The 19,749-nt window shown below is 38.2% G+C and overlaps 1 protein-coding gene across 4 annotated transcripts in view; it reads right to left on the bottom strand.

The window, feature by feature from the left end:
* The window catches only part of nlgn2a (neuroligin 2a), a 283,069-nt gene that overhangs the window by 11,485 nt on the left and 251,835 nt on the right, over positions 1-19,749 (bottom strand). For all 4 annotated transcript variants that reach the window (XM_047385104.1, XM_047385107.1, XM_047385106.1 and 1 more), the window contains one exon: positions 1,974-2,159. In XM_047385104.1, coding sequence (XP_047241060.1) covers positions 1,974-2,159 — 186 coding nt within the window. The remainder of the gene's footprint in view (positions 1-1,973; positions 2,160-19,749) is intronic.

Raw genomic sequence — 19,749 nt, 5'->3', positions numbered from 1 at the left:
AAATTCCACAGTAAATCAAATCTTGTGCACCCAATATCACAGATCCTTCCTCCTAGCAGCTGTGAGAATTTACAACCATCCATACTTCCAACAACCTCAATAAGTGTTTACATCCACGCTGTCATTTGCAGTTTTTCAATTTTTCTGAAATAGTGTGTAGTTTTTCATGCAGAATTACAAATGCACTTTTTGTACATTTTCAAATTATCCTACTCAGTTGGACATTTCATTTAATCTGAGTACACCATTTTTAATAACTGTACAATATTTCTTTTTCTTATGTTGTAAATGTTTTCCATCTACTATAAAGTCTTTACCTACTTTTTTTTGACGTTTATGAGTACCCGTATGCTTCCATTTTCCTTTTACGTTGCATTGACACAACCTGAATTTCCCCGCCCTGCAACAATATAGGATATTTCTATTCTGGTAATATGGCAATCATGCTGTTGAGTGTTTGTAAACTTTTGACCAGAACTGGCTCTGCAGTATAACAGTTAAAACATTGGATCATTCAGAGATCCTCACTGAACTTCTGGAGTGAGTTTGCTGCACTGAAAGTAAAGGGGCCGAATAATATTGTACGCCCCACTTTTCAGTTTTTTATTTGTTAAAACCGTTTGATAAATTTCATTAAACGTCACGATTGTGCTCCACTTGTTGATTCTTCACAGAAAATTTGAATTTTATATCTTTATGTTTGAAGCCTGAAATGTGGCACGAGGTTGACCAGTTCAAGGGGGCCGAGTACTTTCGCTAGGCACTGTAAACTGGCCTGCTTGCATTGGCTACCTGTCACCAAATAACAAATTTATCCTCAGCATTCCAGCATTTTTAGAAACAAGCCGTTGCATGTCTTGTTTTAATGAAAGGTTAATAGAAGCTGAGAAGGTTTATGGGGGGTCCGGGTTAATGTGGTGGGTTAGCAGACATCAGTGGCAGCTACAGAGATTGTTAAAAGATTCTCTCATTCAGCAGCAGGCAGATGATCAGTCAAGCTGTCCCAACATATTTATTTTCAAGGCACATCTACAGAGAGTGAATGAGTGAAAAACTAAAGTCTGCTCAGTGCGTGACACACACACACACACACACTTGGAAACAGCTGTAATAGGAACAGAGGCATGGCTGCATGAACATGTTTCGTTTGATCTCTCTTTCGTTTCACCCACAATTTCTGTCGTTTGCAGTTTGTGTGTGAGACAGAAAGCAGTGTGAGAAGAGAGAGACACTAAGGACGAGACCTCGAGCAGCACAGAAAACACAGAAGTTACGATCAGAGGAGGAAAGATTCAAGAACAGCGTGATCAAAGGCTGCGAGAGCGTGACCATGTGGCTGCAGATCGTCAGCCACGCTGATCTCAGTTCACATCAAAGTGGATTGGTTCGTAGGCCTCTGTCCTTTGGCGGGGCCACATTAACACTTAGCCCTGAGGGTGTTTTGTGCTGGTAATGGGGAGCAGGAGGTTATACACGTTGGGTTTTGATGAAAGAAGGGCCTTTCTGCTGCAGAACAGAAACCTCACTGAGGCAGGTAATGTGGGGTTATGCCAGAGTTCCTGTCTCATTTATCCTCCAAAGATGCGAGCAACGAAAAAGCATCAAACCTACACATGCTCATTAGGCACACGGGTGCTCAAATTCTTAAACTCAAAGGACAGGCAGTGTGTTTCTTTCTGGAAGGAGGTGTCGAGTGAGCATCACAGGTTCTACCAGCTGACAGGCTAAAGCTGCCAGCAGCTATTCTGCATGATTAGGATCCATCCATCTGTCGGTCCATCCCTGCATCCATCCGTCCACCCGTTATCCATCCGTCCGTTCATCCATGTAATCTTAATCTATCAGGTATCATGCCTTTCTGTTTAGGTAAATGTTTAGGTAAAAACAGCTTGGGATGGTTGTGAAGTCTGTGTGAATGCTGCTCCATCTTTAAGAAAATTCACTAAATGCAACATGAAAGAGCTTCAGTTTACCCTCAGAGTGGTGAGACAGGATGAGAAGATTCACACAGGAGGCCCCTGCTCCAGATCCAAAAATGGTGATCCTCTCTGGGTCTCCGCCAAAGTGACCGATGTTCTCGTTGAGCCAACGCAGAGCCTGAATCTGGTCCAACAGCCCATAGTTCCCTTTAGCTGACTGATCCCCAGTGCTGAGGAAACCTGTTTGTTGAGAAAATGAGAAGAAAAAGAGTTAAAGCAGAGAAAATGAATGATGTTATTAACTTTTATAACATGTTTCATTTATGTAAACCTTTCCTTCTTTGGATGGTGAATCAGGTTGCAATTAGGGGAAAACTGCACAACTTTCTTTTAAAGTTCATTCCCCCAAACAAGTGTTTATAAGCCAAACTGCTGCGAGCTCAAGAGATTTCATTCAGACGGTTCTACACTAAATAACCCAAAGCTTCAATTAGAACCAGGATTTAATACTTTTGAACACAGTTTTTCTTTCTTTCGTTTATGAGTTTTCACATTGGAAAACAATCGGACAGTTTTAACCAGGAGGTTTTTCTTCCAGTTATTCAAGATAAAAACATCTAGAACTGAATCAGTATATGTAGAAAGCATCAACACGTTTTCATGAAACATTAATGAATGAGAAGAACCAGTAACAATATCAACATCCTTGACTATTTACTAAAGGGTTTTAACCCTCCTCGTGGTTGAAAGTTTCAATATAACACAAAATCCACCTGTGCATCCACCTCCAGGTCTTCAGTAATGTTCCTGTTTAAACATTATTAATTTAATGTATTGATTGATTTTAAAATTAAATTAATTGCATTTTAGGGAACATCAAACAGACCTATAGCTAACAGAAACATTTCCACAAACATTCTGGGATACTGATTTTATCATTTAGCAGCCATTATGTGTTTCTTCAGGAATTTGCAAATAAAACAACAAAATACATAAAAAAAGAAGCTGCTCAATAGATAAAAAACATCTCTTGTCATTACAACAATATTGTGCAATACTGACTACTCAAATGACATTCTGGATGTAGGATTCAAGTGTTAATTAATTATTTAATTGCAGGTCAATAGTATGATCAGTCTTCTGAATGGAATTTCACTGCTGTGCATGCAAACATCGGACGCAGGCAGAGCTCAAGACGTTAAAGGTCACAGTGTTGGACACACCTTACCTTTATATTTAACAATGCATGGTTTTCTCATGTTGTTCAAGTCCAGAAAATGAGAAACATAATCCTTTTGGTTTTACATGGATCTGTGTGTTTAGCAATGCACTTATGTAATTTATCTACATTGACAATAAACACGAAGCTTTCCATGCAACACGGAAGCATGGTGTTCACTTAATTATACCCAAAAAGTCTGCTTGTTATGCAAATTAGATCACTGTATCTGAAAAATATAAGCAAGTTTATTGCATATAAGTTTATTGCATTAATGCGGATTCCTATTCTGCTCCTTCCAGAACCTAGATGACCTCTATTAAATAACTCAAACCCCGAACTTGTCAAACTCTCATCCAAGGAAATGTGTCAGATTTTTCCACCCAGGAAGCAGATTTCTTTCAACAGCTACCTTGTTGTGCAAAACTGTAAACATCTTCTATACATGTGGCACTTTTATTACAATCGATCAAGCAGCGTGAAGTCTCTTAATTTTTCTACTTAAACGATTTATTATTGTTAATATTAATAGAGATTTTCTCTCAGAAATTGGACTCTTTGGCATTTTATAGAAAGTCTTGACACTGAACAGATGTTGCATGTTTTATTAGATGAGAAAGTTCAAGCAGATATTTCCAAAAAAAAAAGGTTTTCCATCATAACACAACCTAAATTTGAAATTAAGCACACAGACACACATGCAACATATTTGCCTTTGATTCTTACAAATAAGTATCTTCTATTGTTGAACCACTGTCAACTTGTTTCCACTTAGGTAGCAATTAACAGACAGTCTCTGAATGGGACGTCTAATTAGAGCCTGTTAAAGACATGCATACTGGATAGGTTGTTCATTAAGCCTAAACAATGAGTGTTAAACAGTTATGAACAGATAGTGTAAGCCTAGCATATAAAAACAAATACAGAGCACATTTCTAGAGCTCCTAATTACAGATAAGACCTTTACAGCCATACACATTCTGTAAAATCTTTCAACATGATCCAGCCAGCGTCACTTAGATGATCAGGGAATGTGACTAATTTTATGAAGTTAGAATAAGGCTGGCATACTGGCTGCTAAGTTTGAATGCTTATGTCTATGAGTGTAACCAAAGTAAAGGTGTGCTGCCCATAAACGATAAATTACCTAGAATAAACCTAGATGAAATATCTATCAACTACATGTTTTTGCAGGAAATGAAATCACATTTCGCTGCATAGTAAAGATTACATTCACAACGGCTGGGTTTAAAAAGCCCTTTTTAAATACTGACACAAAGATGTGACAATTACAATCTCTATGACAATTATTATTACAATATATAATGACAATAATACCTGTCATTGGCTTAAAATTAGCTTGTCAACTAGTTGTGCCAGGAAAGAAAGAGCAGCAGCTATTTGATATCTACTCGTGTGAAAAGGGCGCCACCGTGTGGCAAGACAAAGACTGACAACTGCCATTCACAATTTTACAGGACCATGGTAAAAAATAAAATAATAATAATAATACACGCTTGGCAATTAATAGCACAAGTAGCAAACACAAAACATAAAAGTAAATATAATTTATATGTATCAATGTATTTTTTCACTACACTAGTTGACTATTATCCACTTACATAATAAAAGTGCGGCGTAAAACGTTTTTTCCCTATACTGAGAGGGAAGATTGCAGGAGTCATGTGAAAGGTTTGATTTTTATGTTCTACAAACTAATTATTTTTATGTTTTTTTATGAGTTGTAGTGGTCTCTTTATATTCATTACAGCTATTAGCTCAGGGATATGATGTAGATGGAGCTTATCTCCTTGTTTCCCTTATCAACAAAAGCCAAAATCCCTCAAGGTTTTGGTTTTATTTATTTATCATCTTTCATTTTTAAAAATAAATGCCGACTATGCATTCATCAATTAAGCTCTCACTGAAGTACAGCTCGTTGGTGTTGCTCTTTAAATTCCACAAACGCATAAAATGAGTAATGTATTTGAATAAATAATTATAGGGAAGCATAAACATGAGGTAAATAAGCCGACTTCCTGCCCGACTTTAAACACCACAATAAATTAAACATAACAGTCATGCTAAGTAGGTCATTAAATAGGCTCATTAATCTAAAAAAATAGCAATACTTCAGTGTCAGCGTGGTGTTTTGAACATAAAATGGTGTCAGTGCACCTAAAAAGTCAAAGTATTTGCAGGTGGTGAACACAAATATCAGTTTTTTACCCTCATTGTGCAGCTTAATGATGCATCAAATGTTTTGTTGTTTGGATATTAATAGTTTTGTTTAAAAATGTGTTGTTGTGCCGATGGAACAGCATCAGACCGAACCAGCAGACAGCAAACATGCTCATGTTGTTTCTCCTCCACCCTCACGCTGCGGCCATCTGAATATGAGTCAGGGTGTGATAGCCTCCTCCTGCATACCCGATAATCTGATAAAAAGCTTGAAAAATATACAGGATGGGTTCAAGCGCAGCGATGTAACACGAAAACTCTGCTCTGCTTGAATCATATTTCAAATTGATGGGTTGGATGGGTGAAGCAGAGAAGAAAAAAAAATAAAAGGAGGAGGCAAGGAGGACAGTGGGTGTTCTGTGACTCCCGGACAGAGGAGCAGTGTTTCATCTGCCTCCAAGACACCAGGGGTTGGCTCCAACACGCACACACAAACAGGAACGCTGATCAAAGGCTGACACTACAGAAAAGACTGCATCCTTTTCCCTACATCTCCTTCACTCTTTCCAAACCCTGATCAGACATGATGCACATATGTGTGCACACATCATGATAGTGCGTGCTATAGACAGGGTTAAAAGCTAACTACTTTTTTTGAGTAACTTGTTAATAAGTCCTGAAGTAATGCTTTTATGATTATTTATGCCCTTACATTCATGCTTTTTTTTATATGTAGAGGTTATGGGTGTTTGTGCAACCATATTTTTCATTTAGATTTGTGCGTTCACACAAAGATTTCTGTGCAGTGTGACAATGACTTAAACATCTGACTCCTAACATTCTCTATTCAGATGTCTCTAGGTGAGCATGTGTGTTCGTATTCCTGGCAGAAAAGTAATTATTTTTGATCAGGGTTCCAGAAAAATTAGGCCTAAATGCAGCAATTGGCCTTGCGTAATTCGATTCACTGTTTACTTTAGGTTGTGGTTATTTCTATTGCCAGGCTGTGGCAACCAAATTATCTGTGAAATTATTCAAATTTTATGCCCTCATACTGTGGAGGACCCCTCTGAGTGTGTGTGTTCATGGATACTCCTCTCCTGAGTTGATCTAGAATAACTGTCCCCTACTTTCTACTTTTCTAATCAACGTCTTTCACGGCTCAGATTATATACCATAAGTACTGAAAAACTACAGTGCTTACCCTGCATTTATATAAAAGTTTCTGTCATGCACATCGTCCACAATAAATCAATTAAAAACAACGAATCAAAACCAGGAGCCTAAAATATTAATCAAACCTCAAACTGCTTCATGACCAATTAGAACAAGAACTCTGTGGCCTGTCCTCTTCAGGTTGGAGGGGAGTTCCTGCCTCAAGTGGAGGAGTTTAAGTATCTCGGGGTCTTGTTCACGAGTGAGGGAAGAATGGAGCGGGAGATCGACAGACGGATCGGTGCAGCTGCCGCAGTAATGGGGGCGCTGTGCCGGTCCGTTGTGGTGAAGAGAGAGCTGAGCCGAAAAGCAAAGCTCTCAATTTACTGGTCGGTCTACGTTCCTACCCTCACCTATGTTCCACGAACTTTGGGTCATGACCGAAAGAACGAGATCACGGATACAAGCGGCTGAAATGAGCTTCCTCCGTAGGTTGGCCGGGCACTCCCTTAGAGATAGAGTGAGGAGCTCGGCCATCCGGGAGGGGCTTGGAGTAGAGCCGCTGCTCCTCCACATTGAGAGGAGCCAGTTGAGGTGGCTCGGGCATCTATACTGGATGCCTCCTGGACGCCTTCCTCGGGAGGTGTTCCAGGCACGTCCCACCAGGAGGAGGCCCAAGGGACGGCCCAGGACACGCTGGAGGGACTATGTCTCTCGGCTGGCCTGGGAACGCCTTGGGCTCCCCCTGGAGGAGCTGGAGGAGGTGTCTGGGGAGAGGGACGTCTGGGCGTCTCTGCTGAGTCTGCTGCCCCCGCGACCCGGTCCTGGATAAGCGGAAGACGACGAGTACGAGTACTCTGTGGAACCACAGGGCCAAAGGGATCCAAAGCCCCTGGTCCAGAACAATAAGCACCAAAATAGCACCACACGGCCCAATCCTGGACTTTGCATGTTCTCCATGTGCATGCATGGGTCCTCTCTGGGTACCCTTGCTTCCTACCACAGTCCAAACACATTACTGTTTAGTTAATCCTAAATTGCCCTTAGGTGTGAGTGTGTGCGTGCATGGTGGGTTGGACTGTATGTCTCAATGTTGCCCTGTGATGGACTGGTGACCTGTCCAAGGTGTAACCTGCCTGGATGGATGGATGGATGGACTTATAATCACTTAATTAATGGTTTTGTGATGTAATACGAATGTCTGAACACTAAAACTACTTATTAAATAAAAGCAATGTATGTTTGTATAAATGTGTCAAATCTTCTCAAACATGAACCCTTAATGTCACGTATACAATAACACAAACTGTTGGCAGCTATCAGCTTACAGTTTTTAGCACCTTTATTTTATCACAACTTCAGGAATTTCTGTAATATTTTAATGACTACAATGCCGATCCCAAATATTGTTTAGTGTTAGGATTAGATCAGCATCATATTTACTGTTCCACTTCTTTTCTTTTTCTCTGGCACTCCTTCATTTACTCTCATACGCTATATTCTGTCAGGTCTCTTATGAGTCAGTGTCTCTGTTTCTGGGTTCAGACTGGAGCTGAAAGCTGCTGGTCTCTGATGTCCTGACGGTGGTGAAAGAGAAAGCAGGCCAGCTTCCAGCTGAGATTAACCATACGCACATGCAGTGTTTCTCAAAACCTCAAAATCAGCACCTCGCATGTTTATATGTGCACACATTCAGCATTACGAGGTGTGATTGCTCCCTGTTTTGCAATGGATCAGTCTAAGGGTTTCATGAGGTCGCAAAATAAACAGCCAAGAGAAGACGACAGCAAACAAGAGAAATTACATCAGACAAAAGAGTCAAGAAGGGACTAACAGAGAAGAAGTGAGATTATAGATTGTCAGGTGTATGTTTTTGTGTTTCCCCAGGGAACAACAAGAAAAAGGACCACTATCTATTTCACTCCTCTGTTTTTAACTTGAGTCATTACAGAGTGGCAGTGAGTGTCTATCGATCAAGTTTGGTTGCCCTGTGAACATTTTCACCGCCCAGAGGAGGAATAGTTCAAAGTCTTGATGACACACTTGAATCATGAGCTTCTTCATGTGTGGGTTTGCTCAGAATAGAAACCAAATCTCTTAAAAGTCTTTTTTATTTGGAGTCCAACATTTCCTCCTCAGCCAAACTCTTTCCATCCACTCTTGTTTGTCTGTCACTTGGCTCCTTGGGTGTTACTGGCCCTGTGGGTTTCTATGAGTCAGAAGGTAATGATGGGTGAAATAGGGGTGCCATGGGCCACATCGGACATGATGTATGGTGTAAAGTCTTGGCTGTTCTTATAGGTCTTGTACAAAGCCAAGTAAATTGTTCCTATCATGACCAGGTTGAGCTTAACCCCCTCTGGAGATTCTCTGACATCATCAGAATCATCTTATTGCTATTTGCATTTTATATTTCCAGGGTCAAATAGTACAGTAGAAATGGTTTTGAATCACACTTTGTTGTGCTTTAGTTTGTGAGCGTTTTCTATATTTCTATGTGGGTGAAAAAAACTATTTACAAAAAGAATTTCGACTTTCTTGGAGAATGTATTCAAAACATGGAGCAACTCAATTCCGATACATATTTAATAAACACACAATAAACACAGTGAAGGTCCCATAGTTGGCTCTGAGTGAAAACAAGAAAGGAAGTCTAAGAAGGACATCATCATTTTGATGCGACTAGTTCCTATGGAGACACCGTTTTGGGGTAAGACGCAAATGGAGATGCTGAACCCTCAAACGTCTACCTAGATCTATTCGTTCAGCAAACTGGTCTGGAAGATAACAAACAAGTCAGTTGTTTCTATGAATGAATACTGTCATGATTTGGAGGGATTTTGATTTTATTTTTGTGTGTTTATTTGGACTTTTCACTTCCAGTTAATGTGCTCTTTAAATGTTTCCTTCTTTAGTTCCCGTCCCACATTTCATTATTGTTGGGAGTTTTCATTTTTAGATCATTCTTTAGTCTCTTAGTCATCCTATGTTCTCTTTTTATTTTTGGTTTTTTCTGTTAGTTCTCTGTTAGATATTTCCTTTGCGTTTCATTTTACTTCCATGCAGTTTCATTCATGTTTATTAGTCGGTCTCAGCCACTCTGCAATCAAGCTCATACAGTCCACCTGTAACCTGCTCATCAGACTCATGCTGCCCAGCCGTTCCCCCTGCTATTTATGCTTCCCACCTCTCATTGCTCCTCGCTGGTTTATACTGTAGGACTCATGCCATGTCCATGCCTGCTTCTGCCATTTTCATGTCCGGCTGTAAGTTTTTCTCCTTTTAATTTCTGCCTGCCTGCCTCCCTGTCTGTATTAGGTGAATGTTCCAAGAGTCCTTCTTAACAAATAATGTACAGAGGAGACAACCATAAGGACAGGACTGTGCTGCCCAATCTTTTTACAACATAGTCATAGTTGGAAATCTTTTCATAACAGGAAGTCCTCCTTGGACTTTGCTAACAGTCATCTATTATCTGAAGAAACCATTAGGCCACAACTACAAAGAGTATGAGTGGAAAACTACTTTATGAATCCACACATTGTGTGGCCTGATGTTGGAGGATAACACTTTACTGGAAATACACTATATACTTTAAATCTGTATAAATTGATGTCTTTTCTGTCTGTGATGTCATTCTTTTGATTTTTGATGTTCTACAAGTTAAGCAGCACTTTGGTCAGCTCTTCATGTTTTTAAATGTTTTATAGATACACTGACTTGACTATATTAAAGAAGTATTAGGCCTACTCATTCAAATCACTGAATTCTGGTGCTCCAATCACTTCCACGGCCAACGGTGTTTAAAACCCAGCAGCCAGACTGCTTCTACAAGCATTTGTCAAGGACCGGGTCGTTCTCAGGAATTCAGTGAATTCCAGCGTGGTATCCAGAGAGAATGCTGCCTGAGAAATATTTCCAGTCTTGAAGCGTCCTTGCTACTAAATATTCCAGTCAACTGTCAACTGTCTTATAACAAAAGATAAAGTGGAAACGACATTACACTCAACTGTACCAAAAAGAAAGTTAGTGTTAGTGTATCAGTGTTTTAATTTTGTGGCAGTCATAACTCTTTTGGTGTTGCAGCCATGTCGGATTTTGAGGTCAAGATTGGTAAGAAACTTTGGACTTTTCAAGCTGGAGTTTTTTACTTCAGAGGGCGTTAAAGTTGACGTTTCCAACTTTCAACAAGGAATTTTTAACCTTCAAGTAGAAATGAAGTGTTTCCATTCACTGCACACAGTTAAAGTCATATTCCAGTTTTTTTCATTGATCTTAGTCATGTAAAAATGTACAGGGTGTAAGAATATGTGGCGCAGCCAAATTCAAATAACGTAAAGTCAATGAACATGCCCCTGCTTTAAAGTTAATATTTGACGTTCGCCTTTTGGGAGAATGAATAAAACATGGTTTAAATCCAAGGCTGAGATGTGAATTTTGATCTATAAAATATGAGTCAAGCTTTCAAAACATCGCATACCACACTTATTATAATTCAACTTCAGAACAGAAGATCATTTGCTGATAATCATCCATCATACAGCCTTTCGACTGATCCCACTCCTACATGGAAAGACAGGATTTAGATTAAAAATTGCAGCTTTCAATCAGCCCTTCCAGGGACACTTTATACAAATGTTTTTATATGCCCAAACATAGAGAGTTTCAAACTTTTAAAACTCGGACAGATTACGAAAATCATGGAATACTCCAGAGCTGGGATGGAGGAAAGAAAGAAGGAAACAAGAACTAATGAATCCCCAAACTGCAGCTTCTGCCAGCAGCAGCAACAGCTGTGCAGTTCCTAAGATTTAAAGAGCAAAACAAACAAGCAGCTAAAACAAATGAGTAAACACTCATTGTGAGTCTGCTGGGGCTTGTAAATGTGTGTGTCCTCATACGTCTTCAAGCATCTTATTGTACTTGTGTGCATACAAACCTTCTATTATCATCTTTATGTGCAAACAGTGCTGCATGTTTATGAGATTACATGCAAACATATGCATGCATTGTTGTTTTTTATTTGAGGTTTTGCATTTTACAGCTGCAGGTTCAGTGAATGATGCGTCTCTGGAGCTAGAAGTAAACTCAGTTTTTCCACTATGAGCTGGCATCACTTTTGCATCAAACTGAGCCCACGCTGGGATGGCCTAGATACTGCAGCACCGTCAACACGTTTACTTTGCATGGCAATGTTTGCAGCCAGCATGGTTCAGTTTGGTTGGCTCAGCTTTGTTTTTTTTTATTTCAGTTGGCACAGTTGGGGCTTTTCTGGCATTACAATTTTTGGACCATCTCTTATTGTTCACAGCATTTACAAACTATTTTCTTACAAGTGCAAAACAAAATTGTGATTAAGTACAGCTTAGAGGTTTTTTCCTTTCTCTCGTCCTTTATGCCTGTAATGTAAGTCTGGCTTACATCACCCTGTAATGTAAGCCGGACGTACATTATCAGCCAAACTGGTGTTTAACTAAAAAAAAAAAAAGAAAAAAACAATGAAAATCTATGCTGTATGATTTCTGGATGAAAAAAATCATATGGTATTAGGAGAAAACAGAGGAATGCAACATTATTTGTACATTTCTGTTGAAACAAACTAAGTTGAGTTGATAAATAATATAAAAATACATGATCTAAACAGGAGAACTCCTATAAATACACTTTCTACAGTAATGGACCTTTTTCTAACTGGAATGATAAGGAGTTAATTGTATGAAGGACGAGGGCTGCAGATATCCAGGACAAATAGAGTAACATACATTTAGATCAATACAATAATTACTGGGCCAAAGAAATTGCAAGAAAATATAACAAAAACAATCAGTTTAAGGTATTTTTCATCTATGGAATGTTTCTTAAATGACTATTTTTGTATTTTTATTTCTAACTATAATAATTTAGTATAATAATGATTTTGACTGGATTGTATATTATAACTTGGATCAAACTGAATGCAATGAATGTGAATCTGTCTACACAATCGATCAAATTGTGCTTTGCTGTAAATAAAGTGGTTGTGTTTAACTTTCACAGTGCCTTAAGATGCCATTTGTTGTGAAGCGGCACTATATAAACACACATTTGAAGATCAACAGATGTCTTTTCATGTTTTATTTCTTAAGGTTTGTTTAGAAGGAAGGCAAAGTTGTCCTTTTCATGAAGTTTTGCCTGATAATGGGGGCCTGAGGGGTTTGCAGCCACCTATCTGAACTTCTCATCAATTCAAAATTGATTTTTCTTTTACACAATTATTCATTTCCACACATTCAGATAGAAGACACTTCATGGTGCATTCGAGTATCATTCAACATCTAGGTGAACTAGGCCCGAGTAGCCTAAAACTTGTGAAATCATAATGTTATCTGTAACAGATGACGCGGTCCTGCTGGCCCCCTCTAGCCAAGACCTACAGCATGCGAGTGTGAAGCGGCTGGGATGAAGATCAGCTCCTCCAAGTCCGAGGCCAGGCACGTCCCACTGGGAGAAGGCCCAGTGGACGGCCCAGGACACGCTGGAGGGACTATTTCTCTCGGCTGGCCTGGGAACACTTTAGGCTCCCCCTGGAGGAGCTGGAGGAGGTGTCTGGGGAGAGGGACGTCTGGGTGTCTCTATTGAGTCTGCTGCCCCCGCGACCCGGTCCCAGATAAAGCGGGCTCTTTATTCACCTGACACATGGTGAAAAAGACCTAATGCAGATGATGCAACGATCAGTCCCCTGCTCCAACCTACTATCACTCGTGTACTTAAGCGTGTCTGCTTTAGGCAGAGACTAGAGCTCTATAAGATGTCACTTTGTTAAATAAAAACTGCTAAAAACATACATTATGACTTCAGAGTTAAGTCAAGTTAATTGTCAAGTAGGTCCGGCTACCTGCTAATGGTCTATCAATGATATGGCCTCTTTGTCTGCATGTGTTCCAGGAAAGACTGAACTGTCAGCATGATTTTCTTTAATGATACCATGAATAAATTGATACAAATTTTCTAAACTTTTTAAAAACCAAACAGATACTTTAAAGATTTCACAACTGCTGCTAAACTGACCTCCGAGCAAACAGAATGTTTTAAAGTTTTCTCTGCTGTTCAGTGAATGTTCGATCAAACAGACGGCTCCATATTGGCTCCTTTTGAAAGACTGCTTTAAATCATCGTTTAGCTGCTAACCTTCATTTCAACTGTGAGCCCGTCCTCACCGGGGGGAATACCAGTACTGTGAGCTCCCTTGCTGCTCAGTTGAAACCTCACACGTTCATTCACACGACAGTCCTGTCAATCACACGGAGCACGACGCCGGAGTGACTGATGTTTTCCTCCTCTGTGGAGGTGTAATTGAAATATGCAAATACCATGATAAACGGCGTTTCACTTAGGTGTTGACTGGCGGTCCTGTCAAACATCTTCAGTACTGGAGGGTTATTGTCAGATAAGGACGCTTCACATTTAAAGTTTGTTTGACATAAGACAAAGGGAATGCTGAGCTTTATCTCCAGTGTATAAAAAAGCTAAGCTGACTTCTGCCTCGTGGAGGAGAGCAGCTTCTCAGATCAGTCTCAAAAATGTTTTCATCACACAAACACCAAACTTCAGATAAATAAAACATTGCAACAGTACAGCAAGGCCAGCAAATTGATTGGATTTAAAAATTTCCCAGTTTGTGATTTTTTGTTGTTGTTTTTCTCTGAAATTTCTCATTTAATCTTCAATGTGTATTTTTTTATTATCTACATAAATTATTTTGACCTTCCACTCACCTGTAGTGTGGGTAAACTATTTAGATAAATAGTGCTCTTGAAAAATGGTAAACTGCCGGTTCCCCTGCGTGTGTATGTCTTGTTTTCAAATAAACACAAAGACAAGCACAGAAGCGATACATTGACAAAGACAGAGTTTGCACACTATTCTGTCAGCACTTTCTGAAAAAAACAAACAAAAAACATATGTTATTTCATTTTCGATTTGATTCCACTGAACGATTTTAGTCAGAATTCAGAGTTCACAAAAGAGCTAAATGTCTAAAGTCATTAAAAATCATTAACATATATATCCCTATTTGTGGGAGATATGTGGAATGGCAGAGACATCCAGGTGATGTAGAAGTAGAAAATATGAAATCTTTAGAGACATTAAAGCATCTAAAATTGGAATAACATTATAATGGAAAATTAAAATCACTTTTAGCTGTTTAATGCAAAACCTTTATAACTACCATACAGCTAAAACATAAAAAGTTGAAATACAAAGTAGACATATGTTAAATAAGAACATATTATAGAAAATTAACACTTGTTAATAACAACAGGCTTTATTATTTACAAGGGAGTTTAGTGCTAAACCTACTTTACAGTTTTTGGTGGTATGAAAAACACATTATTCACCGTCCCTGAATGTTTTCTGCAAAAAAAGTAACCAGTGAAGGTGTCAAACTAATCAGTAATTACATTACATTATTGCACAAAAAGCCTGAATAACTGTCACATTAATATTTGTTGTCGGACCAAAGTGCAGGTAAGAGCCGGGCAGCCGCATGTTGAGTGATCTTCAGCTTTATTCAGAGGTATCCAAACGTAACATAAATCACTGCAGGAACATGAAACACATGGCAGTCAAGGATAGAGACGAGTTGAGAGACGAGGAACCAGCCATCAACACATGAAACACACTAACTAATATACTAAGGGAATACAAAGGGCAGTTAATCAAAGGAAAAGGGAACAGGTGAGACAAGGAGGCAGGGAGACAGAAGGAACAGGTGAAACTAATGCATAGACTAATCATGGGCGAAGGGATTAATTAATAAAAAGACACAAACCAAAAACCACAAAGAAAGTCCTAAATATCACACCGTGACAGCAACATCTTTAATTTTCCCTGTTCTCCTTGTTTTCTGTTGTTCTCTAGGTGTTCCTTGTAATCTTTTTAAGTGGCCTTGACCCATAGATCTTTTTAAGGTCACTTAAAGTTTGTGTTTGGACTTTTGCTGCTTTTTTACTTATTTTATGTTATGTTTTTTTTTGACCAACTCTGACCTTTAAAATAGTCAGACATAAAACAGCTCCTAAAGTCAGTGAATGAACCAGTTTTGTGTGTGAACTAAACAACTTGGAAAAGGAGCAATATTAAATAGCATTTTTATGGCTCTTTGCTACCAGCTACCTATATTTACCACAATTTGGTTTATGCATATATTGCCAAATTTCAACAATTCCAATCTTAAGGAAGGTTAAAAGACAAACAAATCAAACTAATATCCAGGTAAATTGGTCCAAATTGTATTTAAATCCATCTAATTTGTATCCAATCATATCCAATAAAATTGTAACATTTAGATTCAACTACACACAATAAGATTTTGTTACAGTATAGTTCAAAGCCAGTTGATGATAAAATGCCAAATAGTAAGAAGCAACTGTGTCTCTTTAAGACTGCTCAGCTTATTGCAAACATTAAATAACTATCTTTTTTCTAACACGAAGAAACTTTCAGCAGAAACAAAGTCACTAGGACCCACAGTCTGGGAGGTAGGAAATATTATTTTGGCTCCAACAAGGTCATTCCCAAAGAGCTATTTACTAATATTGTTAGCTATTATCTGCAGTTGATGATCAAATGAGTTCAAAAGCGGTCAAAGTCCAAACCAGGAGAACAATAACCAGGACCTCCTCAAAAAACTAAAACAAAGCTGTTTGGAGTGAAAATATGAACAAATTAATAATGGCTTAAAAGGTTAAGGAAACTGCGCCAAAGCAAATACACCAATTCCTCTGAAAAGCCTCCATTACATCCAGGTACAAATATTAATATCAATAGCCCAAATATGTAATAACAGTACTTGAGGAAGTGTGCTACCTTACTGTATCCCACAAGCAAACATCAGGGTGCCCATCATACTGACAGGTGCACCAAGAGCAGCTCTGAACAAGAAGTCACAGGCTCACAGCTTCTATTATTTCTGAATGCAATGAAAAGCAAACAAACAAATGTGCCGGAGGCTGTTGTCAGAGGTGCTGTTTTCTCCTGTCATACCTCGCAGACAAATGGAAACATGCTGCTTCCATGTGCAAAGCCAGACAGGCCTCATGATCATAGAGCACAATGATCTACACATACAGGTAAAGCTCTGAATGAGGCTCCTTTAAGGAAGGGGAGGGAACGGCCTGTGCAAATTAATAATGCAAAAGCTTTGCAGCTGAATTTGTGACCAACCGTGATCCTACAAAGCGTTGATATAGAGGGGATGAAAACAAATGCATGTCAATCATTTTTAAAACCTTGTATAAGTTTCCTTTTCACTTCACAAATATGCACTTCCGTCACATAAATTTCCAGTGAAATGCATTCAAAGTTTTCAGATTTAAATGTAAATGATGTCTAAAAGTTTTGCAAAGCACAGTGAGGCCTGTCTATAAAATCCAAAGAACATGCTGCTTTAGACCTCAGGGATGTGAATAAATAAAATGAGTCCTGCTGTGCCATCATTTGAAGTCAGTGACATTATAAAAATGTATCTCAGGTATAATGAAGCATGTGGTAGCCATTTAAATAATTGAACTGTTGTCTTGCTGCCTAAAATTGTCTCTCAGTCTTTCAGTTATTATTGCATGTATAACACTTTACTTAGTTGGCCCATTTCAACAGTATGACTCCAGTTTTGTGATAATAAATGAAGTATTCTCTGCATCTATTTTCTGTCTAAGAATAAAATGTAAGTTATAGACATGTTCTCATAGTTTTTAGATAAATGACCAAATATTGTCAAATGTCATACAGTTGAGCTTGTAAAACACTCTTGCTGCTCCTGCCTAAACCGGTTTGGGATGTGTTTAAATGATCCTGATGACATAAAGACAACCCAGTCATGCCTGCAAGTGTGGTTGGCTGTCACAAGCAGCTCGGCTAATCAGGCAAGGAAAGAGAAATGGATACAAAAATGAATTCAGCAGCCAACTATCACAGAAGGAGCAACTACACAGAGAAAACACCTGTCGAGTTAAAAAGCACTCTGTAGCCTTTACTTAATCACTTCAATGCTAAGCTTCTTATTTGTGTAAATATTTAGTGTTTACTTACATAGTTACTTATGTTTAATTACTTACTATGAACTTAGTTAATTACTTGTAGATTTAGTTATTACTTATTTAGATACAGAATTTTACTAGTTTTCTTAATTGACTTACATAGTTGCCTATTTCCTTTATTTTACTTAACTTTTATTCATCTACATAGTTACGTTTCACCTATTTATTTACTTAGTGACTTACTTGTACTTATTTATACTTGGTATTGACATATTCACTTATTTTTACTTATCTTTTATTTAATTGTTACTTATTCTGTGCTATTAAGTAATTATTACTTAGCCACTACAAATTTACTATTTGTAGTTTGGTAATTGTATTATTTATCAACTCATTTAATTAGTTACTGATTTGTTTACTTATGTACTTATCTACTTGCACACTTTTAGCCATTGTTAGTTTCCAAATGATCTCTAAACCTTGTGAACTCTCTAACGGTGATGTTAGCTGAGTGTGTGGGGGTTTTAAAGATTGCACCTTAAAGTGGAGACTGGGACTGGACCAATTACACTTTGTTTTGGAAGATGGTGCCCCATGAATTGGAAATAATGTAACAGACTCTGCCCATTAGCAAAAATGGTCTTTGAACCTTCACATTTCTAAATCAATAAAACATATGCAGGAAGAGTTGCTGTCTGCTGGAGCCAAATCAATACAAACACACATGGCATGAAGATAATACCCTGAAATGGCTCAGAAAGGCTGAGCATATATCAGTGGGATTGAACTGTGATCAAACACAAAAGGCACAAATAAAAACTGACACCGCTAACAAATTGGACAGTGGATAGGCATCTACAAGTTTTTCTAAAAAGTTGCATTATTCAGACAAAGAAAATGTTCACTTGGAAAGTCTTTTTAGTTCATAGAAAGAGAATAGCTGGAAGGTTGTCCAGAATACAAAATAAGCCCATTAAGCCACCTAATTTTCACATGAAGCCTTATTGCTCATGGTGCATGAATAGTGCCAGGAGCCTGAGCCATCAGTCAGTCAGAATCGCTCCTCAGACAAAGCCTGTCATGTTCTTCAGATCTGACTGATGTGCCAAGGGCAGAAATCACAGTCTGTGCTGTAGCAGCTTCATGCTATGCTTTCTCCACTTTAACAGTTTTCCATTCTCCTGTAATGCTGGTGCTTTTTCTGTACAGTTTTAGATTCAGACACACTTTAAAATCAGTGTGTATCTTTTGTTTTTGTTTATGTTTTTAATGGAAAACCCACAATGAAATATTTTTATTGTCTATGGCACATTTTTGCTCGGCTCTCATCAGTGAACACAGACCTGGAGTTACCAGCGGTTCCCACCGCTGTCTTCCAGAAGACAAGCTTGTAATCCATGATGACAAGAAGCTGCTGTGGATATTTGCTGAGCTGTAAGAGGCTGTTTTATAAATCGTGAGACAAAACATTTTGTGGTGGATTAGAAGAATGACCCTGTTCCATTTTTCACAGTCGTGCATATAGAAAACGAGGGTATCAAAAGTCAGGGGGCTTTAATGAAGACTTTCATGTTTGTAATATATTTTATTATTCAACGTTTCATAAGGATTTGCAAACGTTTGGATTTTTGTTACTTTATTACCTTAATTATTTTTAATCATTTCCTAAAATGAACATTTCTGTATGTTACAAACTTAGAGACTTTTTTAGATAATATTATGCACATTAAAAAAATTACTGTAGTAAGTTTTTTAGGCACTTAGATTTGGTTGGATATTAATTTCAATTATTTGCACAATTATTATTTGTCTTTAATACTGTCTTATGTACTTTTCAACTTTTGAATTAATAGAAACAAAAAAACAACTTTTTTCTCAATAATACCTCTTGTACTTTTGCTTTTTATCTTTTAAGTGCCTGTCTCATTTCCAATTTCCAAGAAGACCAACAAAACAACTTCTTGATTTAATAAGAATAATTTTAGCTTTTAATCTGCCAGAGATGTGAAGAATTATGAGCTTAACTGTAGATGTCCACCTCAGTAGACTTTTACTAACCATAATTTACAAATCTAAAATGGACTGAAGTGGATGAAATGGTTAATGATGCATAAAGTTGTTAGGAAGTTTTGATGATGGAAAAACAGAGAGAACAATGCAAACATCGTTTTTACAGCATTAAACAACAGAAATGCATTTAATATCATGCAGCCAAAGCACCGATTCTGGTCTGAAGTGTCAAAAAACGAAATCCGAG

Source organism: Girardinichthys multiradiatus, chromosome 14, assembly GCF_021462225.1.
Source record: "Girardinichthys multiradiatus isolate DD_20200921_A chromosome 14, DD_fGirMul_XY1, whole genome shotgun sequence".
Lineage (NCBI taxonomy): Eukaryota > Metazoa > Chordata > Actinopteri > Cyprinodontiformes > Goodeidae > Girardinichthys > Girardinichthys multiradiatus.
Note: the sequence above shows the minus strand (reverse complement) of the source record. Positions and strands in the feature narration are given on the sequence as shown.